This window comes from Protobothrops mucrosquamatus, unplaced genomic scaffold (assembly GCF_001527695.2).
Source record: "Protobothrops mucrosquamatus isolate PMUCROS unplaced genomic scaffold, P.Mucros_1.0 scaffold1931, whole genome shotgun sequence".
NCBI classification, from domain to species: domain Eukaryota; kingdom Metazoa; phylum Chordata; class Lepidosauria; order Squamata; family Viperidae; genus Protobothrops; species Protobothrops mucrosquamatus.
The window spans coordinates 52,011-70,490 of NW_015388052.1; the positions used below are offsets into that span (position 1 = coordinate 52,011).

The following is an 18,480-nucleotide window of genomic DNA, read 5'->3' on the forward strand; positions in this document are numbered from 1 at the left end:
TCAACTAGAAAACATGCAAAACATACTGTGGCTGAAGGTCCGATCTATGGACCCAGATAGATTACCTGAGCATGCTACCTTGCAATTCGGTTAACCAATTTTCAATTGTCTTCACAATGTGGATTCTCCATCCAAATCCCCGTTCAATCTGATCTAAAGGCCAAAGAAGCTGTCAAAGAGTCATTGATGTGGCTGCCCAGGAGGATAAGCTGTGAGTACTGTTGTACTGCCTTCTCACTCCCCAGGCCTTTGACCTGGAACTTAATGCAGCTGTGTATTGATTTAGGACTTGCTTTGGACTTTGTTTGGCGTTTCTTGGACTGAATCAAAGTAATGGGTATTGCTGGAACAACATGTCCAGTTTCTCGTGTTCCTGTTTGCATCTTGATCTCTGGCTCTGTGCATTGATTTAGGACTGGCTTTGGACTTTGTTTGGCGTTTCTTGGATTGAATCTTGTCAAGAGTTCATCTCGTGTGGGGTTTGTAACCTGGCCAGCTCGTCATTTGGTTTACTACTGAAACTGTTGAGGGTTTTGAATAAAAAAACTTTGAACTTTCCATTGTGAGCATATGTGCATGAGTGGGGCAGTACAATAAGGGCCTGGTAGGAAGTGGAGAGCTGAGCCTGATTCTAACCCAGTGCCAGTCTGAAGGGGTTGCAAGCTGGGAGGCCACAGTGAAGAGTTTGTGCTGAGAGTGAAAGACCGGTTGAGGCATAGTGAAGAGCCAACTTGGAGTCAAAACGTCCTTCTCGGTGCGTAAGAAAGGATCAGCAGGCAGGTACGAGTGACAGACGGTTTATTCCGCACAGGAGAAAAGTCAGCGCTGGGAGTGAACTGCTCCCAGCACTTTACATAGCCTCTCTGCTTCATAGCCCCACCCACAGTCTGCAAGCCAGCATCCAGCGTGAAGGTTACATAAGCAGCAGTTCAGGTCCTTGCTTCCTCCCCACGCACCAGGCACACAGTCCTTGGAGTGGATCGCAGGTAGGGTGTTTAGTGTCCTTTTCCGACACCACCCCTTGCTGAGGCGTCACCACCCCTCCCTTGTGCCACCGCCCCTCCCTTGTGCTACCGCCTCGCGTGGTTCTGAGCCGCAGGAGGCGTCACCACCCCTCCCTTGTGCCACCGCCTCCCGCGGTTCTGAGCCGCCTTTTTTTGGTCCGCTGCATGGTCCGCGGGGATTCGCCTTCCCATGGCTGTGACCAGGATTCCCCTCCCCATCGAGATCCGGTGCCCAGCAACTAATGACAGTCCCAGCGATGGCCCCAGCTGGCGAGGAGGTAGGTTGGGAGGCGGCGGCGGTGTTGCCGAGCTCCAGCACCCAATGGCTGACGGCCTCCCAGAACCAGAACTGGCCTCGGCTGATGGAGTCCAGTCAGCGGACAGTCCTCGCGGTAGCCCTGGCAGGCAAGGAGGTCGGAAGGGAGGTGGCGGTCTGGCGCTGGGTTCCCCCCCTTCTTTGTGTGTCAGGCCCATGGGGCTTGACACTGTGGCGGAAGGTCCGATCTATGGACCCAGATAGATTACCTGAGCATGCTATCTTGCAATTGGGCTAACCAATTTTCAAATGTCTTCACAATATGGATTCTCCATCCAAATCCAGGTTGAATATTCTTGCTTTGACAAAATATGCAGAACTGTCTGGTATTTTTAGAGTTAATTCAGATGACAGAGAAAAGGGAGGAGAATAATAACAAAAGCCCGGGAAAAGGAACGGAAGTGAATCTTTGCCCTCTAGGCTAATTGGAAGATGTGACTTGTGACTGCAAGATAAGGGAGGGGGTTAGCAAGAAAAGTTAGTTGCCAGCAAGAGGAATTCAGATTCTGGCATACCTCCATGATGTGCCATCAATTTGTAATACTGTTAATAAAGGATTTAGGATAAACATGCCTGGAAGTTCTTTGAAGTGTTTCATTAGCCGGAACATGACACCTCAGCTGATGGAGTCCAGTCAGCGGACAGTCCTCGAAGTGGCCCCGGCAGGCAAGGAGGTCGGAAGGGAGGTGGCGGTCTGGCACTGGGTTCCCCCCCTTCTTTGTGTGTCAGGCCCATGGGGCTTGACACTGTGGCTGAAGGTCCAATCTATGGACCCAGATAGATTACCTGAGCATGCTACCTTGCAATTGGGCTAACCAATTTTCAAATGTCTTCACAATGTGGATTCTCCATCCAAATCCCAGTTCAATCTGATCTAAAGGCCAAAGAATCTGTCAAAGAGTCATTGATGGATAAGAGGATAAGCTGTAAGTACTGTTGTACTGCCTTCTCACTCCCCAGGCCTTTGACCTGGAACTTAATGCAGCTGTGTATTGATTTAGGACTTGCTTTGGACTTTGTTTGGCGTTTCTGGGACTGAATCAAAGTAATGGGTATTGCTGGAACAACATGTCCAGTTTTTTGTGTTCCTATTTACATCCTCACCTCTGGCTCTGTGTATTGATTTAGGACTGGCTTTGGACTTTGTTTGGCATATCTTGGAATGAATCTTATCAACACTGGGCGCTATCTAACAAAATGAAATTCAATGGCGAAAAAAGTAAGGTTCTACATTTAGGCAAGAAAAACCAAATGTACAGGTATAGTATAGGGGGTACCTTGCTCAATAGTAGTAACTGTGAGAGGGATCTCGGAGTCCTAGTGGACAATCATTTAAATATGAGCCAGCAGTGTGCTGCAGCTGCCAAAATGGCCAACACAGTGCTAGGTTGCATTAACAGAGAGATAGAATCAAGATCACGTGAAGTATTAATACCACTTTACAATGCCTTGGTAAGGCCACACTTGGAATACTGCATCCAGTTTTGGTCACAACGATGTAAAAAAGATGTTGAGACTCTAGAAAGAGTACAGAGAAGAGGAACAAAGATGATTAGGGGACTGGAGGCTAAAACATATAAGGAACGGTTGCTGGAATTGGGTATGTCTGGTTCAATGAAGAGGACAAGGGGGGACATGATAGCAGTGTTCCAATATCTCAGGGGCTGCCACAAAGAAGAGGGAGTCAAGCTATTTTCCAAAGCGCCTGAAGGCAGGACAAGAAGCAATGGGTGGAAACTAACCAAAGAGAGAAGCAACCTAGAACTAGAACCTAGAACTAAGGAGAAACTTCCTGACAGTTAGAACAATTAACCAGTGGAACAACCTGCCTCCAGAAGCGGTGAACGCGTCAACACTGGAAGTTTTTAAGAAGAGACTGGACAGCCATTTGTCCGAAATGGTATAGGGTTTCCTGCCTGAGCAGGGGATTGGACTAGATGACCTCCAATGTCCCTTCCAACTTTATCATTATTATTATTATTATTATTATTATTATTATTATTATTATTATTATTATTATTATTATTATTATTATTATTATTATTATTATTATTATTATTATTATTATTATTATTATTATTATTATTATTATTTGGGGTTTGTAACCTGGCCAGCTTGTCATTTGGTTTACTACTGAAACTGTTGAGGGTTTTGAATAAAAAAAAACTTTGAACTTTCCATTGTGAGCATGTGTGCATGAGTGGGGCAGCACAATGAGGGCCTGGTAGGAGTTGGAGAACTGAGACTGATTCTAACCCAGTGCCAGTCTGAAGGGGTTGCAGGGGTGGGAGGCCAGAGTGAAGAGTGTGTGCTGAGGGCGAAAGGCTGGTTGAGGCATAGTGAAGAGCCAACTTGGAGTCAGAGCTGCAGTACAGGAGAATGACAAGCTGGGGGGGACTGCAAGCAAGAACTGGCCCAGAGAGTCAACAGGGGCCTTGGCAGTGAATACATGGCGGTCTAGTCTCTAGTTCCGGTATCCCTTGTCACGTCACGAGTCTGTAGTCTCTACCTAAACCCCGGGAGACAATCCACCAAACCACGTTCATCGCCGTATTTCCAGTTACTCGACCGTTGACCGTAACCTTCAGGCTGTGGGGCTACAAATCTGCAATTGGAGCCCAGAAGCTGGCAATAACTTGAAGAAGGCCAGATCTTCTGAAGAACATTGGTTGAATGTTGAATCATTTTTTCTAAAGAAAGTCCAGAAAGAGATTGAAGACGTGTTTGGCTTCTCAGGGACAATTTCCTATCAGGATCAGAGATAGTTCCCTTACACCAATGCTGTGATTCATGAAACGCTATGTGTAAAATATGTCTTTCTAGATGTAGCTCCTAGGCAAAGTACAAAGGATGTGTAGTTGAGGGGTGATGCTTAGAATACAAATTCTAAATTGTTCCAAAATAAGTTGTAATATTCATGGAAATGAGGTATGAGATTCTCCAGACAGGATTCCAGCTCTTATACCAGCCTTGACTCCAAGGCAGAGGAAGAGAGGTGAAAATGATCCTCTGGGAGAACTTGGTAGTATCAAGATGCTTTGTTCCATAGGTAGCTTTCTATGGGGCTCTGCAAAAGGAATCAAGTATAAGCTGTGAGTACTGCTGACATACTGCCTTCCTCACTGTCCAGGCCTTTGACCTCATTGCTCTGATGTTGGTAAATTCATCCAGGCTTATTATACTCCAAAATGACAATCTCTAGGCCATCAGTGCAGGGTCTGAGTGGCTCAGAAATTCATGGCCACCAAGACAAAACCAAGAAGTTATCATGATACTCACTCACACTGAGAGCAATACACACATGGTCTGGTTTGTTTCTTAGCTAACATGTGATCTGAAGATCTAGGACATTAAGGTCACTTGTGGTGAGCTCACTTTCCATATACCAGGAAGCTCGCTGCTAGGATCCAGCTCCCTGTTTCGATTGCATCGAACCAGATCCAACTGGTTTCCAAGTGGCACTTGAGGAAATGTCCCACAAGCCCAGCAGGTCCTTCTACTTGCAATCTACTCAGTCTCCAGAATACGTGGATAACAAAGGGACCAGGCAGGATTAACCCCAAGGGGCCTCTTTCCTTGCATTGAATCAGAGGAAGATTTTGAATAAGAATTCTGGGAGAGGAATTGCCAGAAACTGCAGAACTGGAGCAATACAGGTAGTCCTCAATTTACGACCACAATCGATCCCAAAGTTTCTTTTGTTAAGTGAGATATTGGTTAAGTGAGTTTTGCCCCATTTTATGACTTTTCTTGCCTCGGTTGTTAAGTGAATCACTGCAGTTGATAAGTTAGTGACCAGGATGTAAGTGAATTTGGCTTCCCCATTGATTTTACTTATCAAAGGTCACAAACGGTGATCACATGATTTTGGGACACAGCAATGGTCATAAATATGATCCATTTGCCAAGCATCTGAATTTAGATCACATGATCATGGGTGTTGTGTCCTGAGCCTGCAAGAGCGGGAAGCAGGCTCAGAATTGTTGTAAATGGTCCCGGGCATTCCCAAAAGGTGCCTGGGACCAGACCGGGTGGCGCCAGCATTGTGCGCATGCGCAAGGCGCGAAAATGGTCAATTCCTATTGGTTTACACTGTCTGGGTTTCTGGCCCTATAAAAGGCCTGCGTGCCTTTTGCTGTTTGCTTGGTTGTAGGAGAGAGAAATAAGAGCTTGTTGTTTCCACCATGTGTCTTCGTCAATTGCCAGCAAACCGAAAACACAACAATGGAGATGCTGCAAAGTCGTCACTGTGAAAAGTGGTCATAGGTCATTTTTCAGGGCTGTTGTAACTTTGAAAGGTCACTAAATGAACTGTTGTAAGTCGAGGACTACCTGTACTGTCAAAAATATTTGGGGAAGGTTGTAGAGAAAGTGATTAGGCTGTAGAGAGCTTCAGATGAAGCACAGAATTAGATTCAGTCTAAGTTCAGCTCTAAGTGTGGGATGAAAAATGGATTGGTTGCTTCAGTGGATGTTCTGCCTTGGGGTGTGGATGGGAGCCACAATCTTTCTTCTTCCGTTAGTTCTCTCAGCATCATTTCAACCCTTCAAGTATAGCATCCTTTTGGTCTATCTATGAAGTTTGCCCTGAGTGGGGAACATGGTCCATAGGAGAAATTTAATAAAAATGAAAAAGATACTAAAAATAAATGGAAGTAATATGTTTTATTGGCATTCAAAAGGAACAAAGATAAAGCATGATAAGCTTAGCTAGCACATTTTTCACACACATCCTCTAAGTCTTTGGTTGACTTTGTTAGGCATGTGGTGTGAACCAAGCAATAGCTTGAAGAACTTTCAGTATTGAACAAATAGAAGCAAAACACAATATTAAGTGAATAGGTACATAGGAAACATTCGTCATACTGAATACCTACTGTGCAATAATTTAATGCTCTTTATGGGGTTTAATTTTAAGCCTTTGTGGGAATAGCACACAGTTTGTAAGGGTGTGGATGCATTGTCACATTTACAATAGGGGCTTCATTGAGTTCTTTCACTCCTTCAGGCAACCGGAAGCTGAAGGCCCTCAACAGATTGGTCAGAAAGATGAAGATCTCAATTCTTGCCAGCTGCTCTCCCACACATGCACGCTGACCTGTAGATGATAGAAGCATGCATAAAGGGGATAATAATCAATTCTCCAGAATATATCCCATCAGCAAGGAAACACGAAAGAAGATTCGTAACAGATGAAGCACATTTCCCTGTTGAATCTTCCTATCTTCTAGTATTGCTTATTATTTAGCACATTATTATTTAGTACACAGGAAGAGCTTTTGGGGATAATGCTTTGAATCTATTGATGTGGTTAGCCATTAGGTCAAACTGCTTTATTAAAGCAGCTTATGAGCCCTGGTGGGGCAGTAGTTAGAATGCATTATTGCAAGCTAACTCAGGTCACTGCCAGGAATTTGATTATGACAGACTCAAGTTTGACTCATCCTTCCATCCTTCCAAGGTTGGTAAAACGAGGACCCAGATTGTTGGGGGCAATATGTTGATTCTGTAAACCACTTAGAGAGGGCTATAAAAGAACTATGAAGCAAGATATAAGTCTAAGTGCTAAGTGCTTGCTATTGCTAAACAGAAATAATGCCAATTTGAGCAGACCATCTGTTTCTTGCTCAGGAATCCCTGACCATAAAGGTGATGGGCAGGACCAGTATACCAAATTGCATAGGAAGGTTTTTAGTAAGGAAGACTAATATTGGTAATATTGATAACATCTTACCCTACCTTGTAACTTTTAACTTGTAACCTTTAGTAATAGCAAGAGCAATAGCGATCAAAGTTGTATACCACTCCATTGGGCTTTAACACACTCTGGGAGTGATTTACACTGTCAGCATATTGCCCCCAACCATCAGGGTTCTCATTTTACTGACCTCAGAAGGATGGAAGGCTGAGTCAAACATCAGCCGGTCAGGATTGAACAGCTGGCTGTGGGCAGTTCAAGCTTTAGCTGAACTAAGCACCCTAAACTCATTTTATTATAAGGTGGATGACATATTGATTAATTAAAACTGTCTTACTGTGACCCTGAAGATGTAAGCAAGATGTATGCTGCTTTTAATGATTATTTTATCATGATATGTATCTCCATGATTGGCATCATGGCAATGTATGCTTTTCAAAATTGCATCAAATGGGGTCCACTCCAAGCAGAGGTGTGCCCATTTGGAACTTGCTTCTGGGTAGACCTTTTATTTACATATAAAAGGGTTTTTTTTTCCTTTCCACCTGACTGGTGTGGATCATTGGGCCTGTATGTTTAGGTAGGAGGACATGAGTTTTGGGGGACAACAATAGTTTTTCATATCTATCATAACTGAAGCTGTGCCTTTTATGCCCTTTGTTATCAGCACCAGCAATAGAGAAAGATTCATTGGTGTACAAGCAGTACCAGACAGGATGAGAATGCTGTTGTAGGGGGAGCTCTGCAGCCATTAAAAAGACTGAGCTTAACGCATCTAGGACCAAAACTCTGTGATGCAGATCCATCATTAAGAAACTAAAAGTAGGCTTGTTTTCTCTGGATTTGGCTAATAATTCTCCCCCAAACAACAGGGATAATTGTGCAAAGCTCTACTGATTACAATCTAAATATAACTAGCATTTCCTTGTAGTTTAAACTTTATAGCCTAGGAGGAATTTCAGACTCTCATGGTTATGAAAGTAGAAGGAATAGAGATTTCTGGATTTTCTATTCAGTCCATGATGACTTCAGATTAACACAGTGATGGGGGTGACAGGAATCTATAAGTGATAAACTGCTTTGTGCTCATGGACATACCTATTCCGAAGGGCAGAAACTCTTCTCGTTCAATGAACTTCCCATCCTTATCTAAAAAATGATTTGGGTTGAATTCTTCAGGTGTCTCCCATTGTTCAGGGTCAAGAAGAACAGAACGCAGGTCAGGCAAAATCATGGTGCTCTGCAAAAAATATTCATACAATATTGATGAAATGTTTGGTTTTAGCTTGTCTTGATAGACCCATATTTATTCATTTCCAAAGCAGTTTCTGAGAGCAGTGGCTGTTCTTAGCATTTCTCACCTTTGGAATGTGGTAACCCTTCACCGTCACATCCTTTGTAGTTTGCCTGGGCAACCCAACTAGGAAGACACTTTTTAAACGCTGCATTTCATGAATCACGGCATTGGTGTAGGGCAGCTTCTTCCGATCCTGATAGGAAATTGAGACTGAGGAACTAAAGGCATCTTCAATCTCCTTCTGGACTTTCTCTACAAAAAAACAATAGAAGTAGAAATCTCTTTTTCATTATTATGTTTCATTTATTTGTTTCCAAATGTTAATCCTTAGCAGAAGTTTAGGACAAGTTTAGGAATAACCTTTAGGGCATTAAATGTAATCCCATCCTTTTTAAAAAATATGATGAAGGAGAGCAGATTGAAAATGCATTTCCTGTGCTCTGATCATATCCAGTCCAAACAGGTGCAGAATATTGATTCAGTTTAAATATTCTATGGAATCTTTTTCAATCTACACTGTGTGCACAATTATTAGGCAAGTGGGTATTTTGATAGTACAGAACAATTAAAATAGAGAGAATTAAATAAACTAAAAACCAAGAGGATGGGTAACAAGGAGTAGGGATCATCTCTCTCTACCCTACCAGTCACTCCCATAGTAGTGCACCTCTATCAGGGCTCCAGAGCAATTGGCAGAGCCAGGTTTTAAGACTCTTCCTGAAGATCCGCAGGGTAAGGGTGGACCTCACCTCCAGGAGGAGAATATTCTAGACAGTGGGGGTCACAGCAGAATAACCTCTTCCCCTGAACACTGCCAGCTGAAATTCTTTAGCAGTCAGTATCCGAAAAAGGTCTCTTCTGCTAGAGAAACTGGAATGGGCTTGTCACATTGGAATGAGACAGCTCCTCAGATACCCTAGACCAGGGCTTTTCAACCTTTTCACCCATTGTACACTTTTAGGATATGGCAACATCCGAGTACCACCAGTCGCCTAGCAAGGTGTCAAAAACTTCATGACCAAAAAAAAGAAAAAAGAGATAAAGTACAGGTAGTCCTCAATTTACAACAGTTCGCTTAATGACTGTTCGAAGTTACAATGGCACTGAAAAAGTGCCCCCCAAGCCACAGCCAAGCAAGACACCTGCCTGCCCGCCCGACGGTGCTCTTCCTCCTATTTGAGATTTTCATTGTTGTGAGCATTTCTGTTGAGGATTGGCAGTGGGGGTGGGGTGGGGGTGTTTGGTTTTTATTCCCCCCATCTGCTGGGTGGTTGCAGCAGGTTTTGGTCACTTCACATGACCCTGGGACACTGTGACAGTCATAAATATGAATCAGTTGCCAGGCATCTGAATGTAAATCACAAGACCCTGGAGATGCTGCAACATTCCACTGATCGGCGCTTCTTCTGGGCTCAGCAGAAGCGTCAGGATCAGTGCTGCTTTCCAGCTGATTGGTGCTTCTTCAGGGCTCAGCAGAAGCACCAGGATCAACGCCGAGCTCCAACTGGAGCCTGGCGCTGATCCTGGCGCTTCCCCTGAGCCCTGACAGCCCCGAAAAAGCGCCGATCAGCTGGAAAGTTGCACTGACAGCCCTGCAACTCCAGCCATCTCTCGCTCAGGCTTGTGCGGTGCTGCCACCAGTTCAGCTCATTCCCCTCCCCCGCTACCACTTTTCTAGGATGGTCGCGTACCACCTGCCAGGTGCCAATGTACCACAGGTGGTACCCGTACCACTGGTTGAAAAACCCTGCCCTAGACCAGGGCTTTTCAACTGGTGGTACGTGTTCCACCTATGGTACTTTGCCACGTGGTAGGTGGTATGTGACTGCTAGCCAAGTGTAGCAGGGGAGGGGAAAGAACCAAAATGACCCAAGCCTGAGAGAGAGGCAACTGCAGCTGCATGACTGTCTCGGCTGGCAGAAGCCCCAGGAGCCAGCAGGGCTCCAGCTGATTGGTGCTTCAGGAAGCAGTTCGGAGCTGGAGGTGAACTGAAGAAAAAGAGGGGGGGAGGAGAGGAGAGGCTATAAAAGGAGGTGGTTTGAGTGGGGGAAGGGAAAAAAGACATCAGGAAAGGTTTAATCCCTTTAAGCAATGAAATTTGTTTTACCTCCTTTAATTCAATCTGTCTATAGCTTTTAGAAAGGTTTCTTTGAAGGTAAAGAGGCTTAATTTAAAGCTAAACCTTTTGCAATTGCCGGAGACTTTCAGTCTGGGATTGCAACATTGTGACACGTGACATGCCTGAGGCAGCTTAAAGAGAAAAAAAACCGGAGGTTTATTTTGTGAGCCTTTCTTGCTTTGCACTTGATTCCTGTGTCTTTAAGGGTACAGGTAAAGGATTGGGGGGGGTGCATGCTTACTACACTGTGAAAGAGCTCAGAAGAGAGAGAGGAAGAAGGGCCAACCAGCTAGCTTAGGGGTCTACAAACATAGCAACTTTAAGATCTATGGACTTCAACTCCCAGAATTCCTCAACCAGCCATGAGGGCTGAGGAATTCTGGGAGTTGAAGTCCACAAGTCTTAAAAGTGCCAAGTTTGAAGACCCCTGAAGTAGGTGGCAGTAGTGCATATTAATAAACATGGATAAATTCATCATACATTTGTCAGTGCAAAGGGAAAGGGATTCAGCAAAGGAACAGCCACCGAAGAAATTAAAACTGGTACGTTTTACTTTTTTTCTACAGTTTGTAATATTTTATTAGATTATAGAATAAAATACAAAAATACAAAAGCAAATTGTAGGACACAGTCGGGAGGAAAAAGGGGGAAAAATTGAGGGGGGAGAAGGGAAAAAAGAACAGACTTCCCCTGTTGCAGTAGAAGGAAGCATTAACATTGAACCTCAACTTTTTACTTTTCCATAATATTATAAACTAGCCATTTCTATAACAACAAATGAATCTAATCAGTAAAACCCAAAATCCCCCCCTTTTTTTTAGTCATCAAGTTTTTGAGACCTTGCTAAGCACTGGTGGTACTCAAATATTGTCATGTCCTAAAAGTGGTACAATCTGTGAAAAGGTTGAAAAGCCCTGCCCTAGACCACAGAGGTCTCCAACCTATGGGCCGTGACCCACTACTGGTCCATGGCCTCTTAGCCACTGGTCCACATGAGTGACTGGCCAGTGTGAGTGCACATGTGCACGTGCTCACCCCCCTTTTATCGGCGCTAGCATCACTGTGAGCCTCTTGCCAGCTGTAGCCTTGCCATGAGCCTTGCGCTGGCACCACCAGACCCATTTGCAGAATGCGCATGCTTGTGGCCCCATTTGTGCGCACGCACGCACAGCCACATTTGCATGTGTGAGCATTCATGCATAAAGGTACCTACCCCTCCTTTTCCCACCGGGCCACCAACCCAGAAATTTTGGGGATTCCTCTTCTACACCCACTCCATAAAAGGCTTTAAATTCATCTTAAATTGGACCCAGAACCAAACTAGCAACCAGCACAGCTCATGTAACAGTGGTGTTATATATGCCACCCAAGGGATCTCTAGAAGTAGCTGCACCACTGGATTTGCTACCAGCTGTAGCTTACAAATACTCTTCAAGGGAGTATTTGTAAGCTACAAGTAGAGCATATTGCAGTAATCCAACTGAGAGATTACAAGGGCATGGGAGACCCTGCACATATCCTCACAATCCATGAAAGGGTACAATTGGCAAATAACATGAAATTACACAAAGGGTCTCCTAGCCCTGACTGCCACCTGTTCTTTCAGTTGGAGTCATGAGTCTGGAAGAAACCACAAATTGCACACAGGATCTGTCTGGCAAAATGCAGTCCACTCAGAACTAAAGATGATAAAGCCCTAGATCCTTGAGTCCCTTTGATCCCACAGTGACTCCATCTTACCAAAAGAAGGTGTAGGGGTGACATGATAGCAGTGTTCCAATGTTTAAAGATGAGGGGGGTCAAACTATTTTTCAAAGGACTAAAAGGCAAGACAAGAAACAATGATTGGAAATTAACCAAGGAGAGAAGCAACCTAGAACTAAGAAGAAATTTCCTAACGATAAGAATAATCAGCCAATGGAACAACTTGTCTTTTGAAGTTGTGGGTGCTCCATCACTGGAGGCTTTTGAGAAGAGAGTGGAGAATCACTTGCCTGGAATTGTATACGTCCTCTGCTTGAGGAAGGTTCCTTCCAATTCTATTATACTATGTTCTACCAGGGTTAAGCTGAAGCCTGTTGACCCCCATGGTGTCCAGGCATTGCAAGAGGGTAACTACAGCATCACCTAGGTCACTGGCCTGGAGATGCAAAGTTGACTATTCTGGAAAAAATGATGATGCCTTGCCCCATGGTGTTGGATGATCTCACCAAGCAGTTTCATGAAGATTTAAAAAGGAACAGAGAGAGGACGGAGCTCTGCACCATGACATAAATGATAAGCTTTGGAGTGGACCTCTCACTCCCTATCACCACCAATTGGGACTGGCCTTGAAGAAAAGAGATGAACCAGTGCAACACTGCACCATCCAGTCCCGATTCCCACAGCCAGCTGAAAAGGATACCATGGTTGATGGTATCAAAAGCCGCAGAAGGGAAAAGAAGAACAATGATGGACGTGCTATCCCCATCCCACTCCCTCCAGAGATCATCCACAAGTATGGTTAATGCTGTCTCTGTCCCATAACCAGGCCTGAAACCTGGCTGAAAGGGGTCCAGATAATCCATTTCATCCAGGACCCATACTGCAACCATTTTTTCCACTACTTTCCCCTTCACTAAAAAGTGGAGATGGCAAACTGGACAGAAACTGTCAAGATAGGTGTGGTTCAGTGAAGGAGACTTAAGGAAGAGTCAGATCAAGGCCTCCTTAAATGGTGCTGGCAACATCCCCTCTGCAGTGATGTGGCATTTTGTCACTCTTAGCACCACGAGGTAAGGACTTAATGGCAACTCTGATCCATTTCCAGTCATATGCATTTTTTTTATTCCTCCAGTGGCATTTGTCTCTTCAACATCCTCAACTCCTCCATAAACCATTGGAGTGTTGGAAGCAATGGGCCAAGAGAGGGCACATGGGCACAATCCTGTCCACGGCTGCAGCTATTTTCTGATTCCAGGCTGTGGCCAGAGCCTCCAAAGGGCCACACAGCAGATCCCCCAGGACAATCCCACAGCTCCTTCTGGAATCTGAATGGTCCATCAGTCATCAAGAAGGGACTATGTGAATAGGTCCAGCCTCCCTGCAGAGGGGGCAGTGCTGGAAAATCTCAAGGACACCACTGTGTAGTCTGACCATGACAGAGGGAATAATGATAACTCCCAGAGCAGACCACATTGCCACTGTTTTGACAAGCAGATCATGTCTTCAAGGGTGTCCACTGTCCTGGGTTGGGCCATGGATAACCTGAGAAGGCTACCTTGGTGGCCATGAACACTTAAACTGCTTCTGGGGCCTGCCACTGGCACCTGTTTACTGTATATTCCTGCCCATCACCACTTGAATTGGTTTTCCTGCCCTAAACCCTGTGAGATGATCTTCTACCCCTAAACCTGACCTCCCGCTGTGCTGGCAGACCTGCCATTCTGCCAGTCATACAGACTCACCAATGTGTGGCATTTTCACTGTAGCTCTTAGTGCCAATGGGAATCCTTATGGTCCACAATCTCCACAAACACACTCAATGTATTCCCACCTTGAGCTGCTCTCTCCCACTGGCCAAACAGAGAGGAGACCACATTCGCATATATAGGCTCTTCTCTTCTCACACCCAGGCAAACGTACAATAGCCACACATTGAAGTGACCCCTATGCTCTCAACCTAGGGCCCAACTCACTATCACCTCAGGGTCTTGGACTCTGTACCCTCCATCAGCTTCTCCCTGTCAGTCCCAAAGGCTTGTTGCCATCAATGTTCTTCAGAGCATCTCTCCTTATCCTTAAAGCTACTGCCAGCTTCTGGACTCTAGGTATGTTGGAATTCCAAAGTTTGCGACCATAACCTGGTGTTCAACACCAGAAGGCTCCAAATTCATCTCTGATCTCTGGCCTTTGTACTCCTCCTTTCCATCTCTGATCTGGGTCACATAGTTCACTGCGAAGGCCCCTGTTGATTCTCTGGGCCAGTTCTTGCTTCCTTTCCCTGCCAACATGACATCCTTCTGGGCTGCCTCCAGCTCCAGCTACAAGCTGGCTCTTCCCTATACCTCCACCAGCCTTCCACCCTCAGCACAAACTCTTTGGCATGGCTTCCAGCCCTTCAACCCTTTCAGACTTGGCACTCGGTCAGACTCAGGGCCACTTCTCTACTTCCCACCAGTCTCATAGGAGCGTGGTGGCTCACATGGCTAGAATGCTGGGCTGACAATCTGCAAGCCCTCGTTCAAGACCGGAGGGCTGCTTTTTTTGTTGGGTATGCTACTGACATTTGCTCCAGCTCCTACTGACATAGAAGTTTGAACACTTGCAAACATGAGAAGATGAATAGGTATCACTTTGGTGGGCCCATTTAGGGACATGAAAGGAGTCCCCAAATGAGCATTCTCTAAGCAACATGATGATACCAGTTAGTACTTTTAACATCTTGGTACTTCCAACATTTTATGACGATGAACAGTCTGTTGTCCCAGTTGTGTCCCTCAGTGCTGCAGACAATGGCCCTTGATTGGCTCCCACACTCCACCCCAAATCTGTGGCCAGGGGTCTGCCCTGGTTGCCAGGATGAAAATACAAGCTTCAACTGGCTCATGAATCCAGACCAATCCTCTGTCTTTGCCACGCCATTCCAGCTTGGTCTCTTCAGTTTCGTTTGCTGCTCCAAGTGATAATCCTCCACAATTTTCCCATCCCTTCCCACAAGGGAGCCTTGTGTCATGCATCCACTTGTTCCTGCCATCTTGATTTTTTTCTCTATATTATCATGCTGAAATTTGGTCCTCTATATGCAATTTAGGCCAGAAAAAAGTAGCAAATCTGAAAACCAGAGTATATTTCTACTTTGAACGTGTTAAATGTTTTAGATTTATACTGATTCCAGTTTTTAGTTCCTCTCTCAAGATTTTCATTGAGAATTCAAAGAAGACTCTCTGTTTGTACATTCCTGGTTTTTCTGTTATCCTGCCAAGTTCATTCCCCTGCTTATAGGGTCAAGAATCTACATAGGAAAATTATTATGAACAATACATTCAGTTCCTCACTCAATACCTTAGCATTTCAAATAATTTCTGTATATTATAGAACCTGAGACTGGCCCTTGTTCCCACAGCCCACATTTCTCTCACCTTGGATGTCAGGATAATTGGTCAAGAGGAGCAGTGCCCACATCAGAATAATAAAGGTTGTCTCTGTCCCAGCACCAAAAAAATCAACAATACACCGAGCCAGGTTCTCTTCATTGTAGGTAGAGTTGGTGTCATTCCTGCTCTGATGTTTAAAATGGAAAATGAAAATTACAATGAATTCTATGCAAGTTTTCTATAGTTATTTTGTCTCTGTATTGCAAGTCAAGAGAATAAATATATTCCTGGTAGTTATATTGGAAAATCAATGCATGAGAGTAAGAATTAAAGTGTTATGTTCACACTGAGTAAAACACTATATTGAAGTAGCCAAGATCAAAGAGAGATTTGGCTTTGGAAGAACTTGAATTCATCTCCTTTTATTTTATTTTTGGTTGCCTCAGCAAATGCTTGCATGTGGAACGGTGATTAATGTGTACCTACTATAGTGAATCACAAAACATCACAAGCAGGAGTATCTGCATGAATTGTAATTTAAAGTTATGCCCAAAGGTGATGTACATGACCGATCTCACTACCAGCTTCTGTGGCTACTCTGACACACCATGACAATTCATGCATTTTTCAGAGTACAGGTAGTCCTCAATTTACAACCATTCGTTTGGTGATCATTCAAAGTTTCAATAGCAGTGAAAAACATGATGTCAACCTTCAAATGAATTGGGCTGCAGCCACTTCACTTCATTTTCAGTTGCCACCGTGATGGGAGGAGGGAGATGTATTCTCTTAGTTTAGACACAACAATAACTATTCTGTAGGAATCAAGGTCAAGTTACTAAGTTTTGGCGGGCTGAACTTTCCGTTAGAAGGCCCGCGAAAGTAGTTAATTGGGGATTATGATTTATGACATACTGCAGGGGTGGAGAGTTCAACTTTTTACTTTGTAATCTTGGGGGAGGGGACTTTCAGTCTTGGTTTCATCTTTGTTCATGCCGAAACTATGTAGCCATTAAAAGTTGTTCTTTGAGGAAAGCAATTGCCTCGGAGTTCTTATTTTTATTGGTCTTATCTATCAGAACCATGACATTAAATAAGACTCCAAAAAATCTCTAAACCAAGGGGAGAGGTCCCATTGGAGAAGCTGACACAGAGAGAAGAAGTGTTCATCCTCGGAGGGACCTGGTGGTCAAACACTGCCCTGCTGCTCAACAGCACGGTGAAAGCGTCAGAGTTCGAGTTCCTATTGATCTCATCCCAGGGTTTCTGTCCATCTGTGATGTTGACAGTAAAATGACCGGCTGCTTGGGATGAGTCAGGGGAATGGAAATACCTTAGCACTATCCACAGACACTCGGTCGAACGTCTGAGAGAGAAGTTTGACAGGCTGGAGATGGGCGAAGGAGGACAGGCCACATGCCAGGTGATCTCAAGTGAGCAAGAAGACAGGCATTCCCATGAGCCTCCACCACTCCTACAAAAACCAGTCCCATAGCGATGACATGAGCCACCAATCTGCTGCCAAAACCAGACTTAACATCGAGTCCAGTGCACTGGCAGAGCCCTGACCACTACCGACACCATGCCAGTCTGGATCGACCCCAGAGACAGGTCAGTTCCGAGTATTGCTGGTGTTCTGCCAGCCCCGATCAATGTTGGTCTCACCGTAGCCTGGAGGATCATCAATGTTTAGCCCTGACTGCTACCAATGCCCGGTAAACCCTCACCATTATCGGCACTATGTCAGCCCGAGCACCATTGATGCCTGCCCAGCCCAGACTGCTATCAATGCCCCAATGGCCCTGACCTCTACCGTCATGCCAGCCCTGACCGTCATCGGCGCCCTGCCAACCTAGGACCCCCACCATGGATCTTCCATCAAGGGAGATTTCAGCAACCCCAACCCCTGTTGCCTGATTTGCTGCAGGCTCTTTGGGACCGACAACCTGCAGATCCACCACCCCCCTCAAGCCCACTTTCGACGGTGATCTCAAGAAGATGACTGTTTTCCTGAACCAGGTATGGTCTTATGTAAATCATAATGGCCGTGCTTACTTAGACAATGCCGAAATGGTTGATACTGTGGCTGCAAATTTGGAAGGGGAAGCTGTGGAGTGAATGGCTGCCCTATGTGAGGAGTAGGCACCCGAGCTATGGGATTTCAATCTATTCAAATGTGAGCTGAGAACCAGGTTTGAAGATGAATCCCAGACTGTGCAAGCCAAAAAAGACATCCACGATGTGAAGCAGGTCGGCCTGCAAGAGAATATGTAAAATAATTTCAAAGATTGGCTGGACGGATCAGGCAGTGGCCTGAACAGTCATTGATCCACTACTTCAAACTGGGGTTGGACCACAAGCTGTTCCAAACGTGTATCTGCAGGGGGAATCTTGATCAACTCCATGATTGGTCCTGTTTGGATATGAATTTGGATGTTGAACTGACCTTGTACCACAAGCCTGCAACTTCAAGAGCCCAACCAAGGCAAGAGCCAGTGAGATGCCAAACGTCACAATGCCCCACCTGCTCCAGCAACTGGATCCATTAGGGCTCCGGGGACTAGCTTGGCTTGACAAATGGCACCCTATGATCTGGTGGGAGAATGGAGTGAGGACTCTTAGACTAGCAACTGGACCTTCACCTCCTCCCCCAATCAGTAGCCCAAGTGAGAGCCAAGGCCGGACCTGGAGACCTTAAAGTCAACTGTGAATCCCCTGCCTGGAGAACCACTCATCCCAAGTGAATATAGACACCTAGCAGAAGCTTCAGCAAGGCAGAATGCAATGTCCTTCCCCCCCCCCACAGAACCACTATTGAGATTTTACTGGGAGCCAAATTGCCCAAGCCAAAAATGTATTCAATGACCCCCCCCCCCATGAACCGAAGGAACTGAGGGCATACATTGATAAGAACCTAGCCAGAGGATTCATCCAGCCAGCAAAATCCCGAGTAGCCGCCCCTGTGCTTTTC

General features: G+C 45.1%; 1 protein-coding gene across 1 annotated transcript in view; it reads right to left on the reverse strand.

Annotated features, from left to right (window-relative positions):
- Positions 1 to 6,233: 6,233 nt before the first annotated feature.
- LOC107294389 (cytochrome P450 2J2-like) overlaps positions 6,234 to 18,480 on the reverse strand; it is a 28,024-nt gene continuing 15,777 nt past the window's right edge. The window contains exons 4-7 of the mRNA XM_029285607.1: positions 15,555 to 15,747; positions 8,380 to 8,567; positions 8,117 to 8,258; positions 6,234 to 6,418 (exon numbers count right to left, since the gene is read on the reverse strand). Of these exons, the coding sequence (XP_029141440.1) occupies positions 6,234 to 6,418; positions 8,117 to 8,258; positions 8,380 to 8,567; positions 15,555 to 15,747 (708 nt within the window). The remainder of the gene's footprint in view (positions 6,419 to 8,116; positions 8,259 to 8,379; positions 8,568 to 15,554; positions 15,748 to 18,480) is intronic.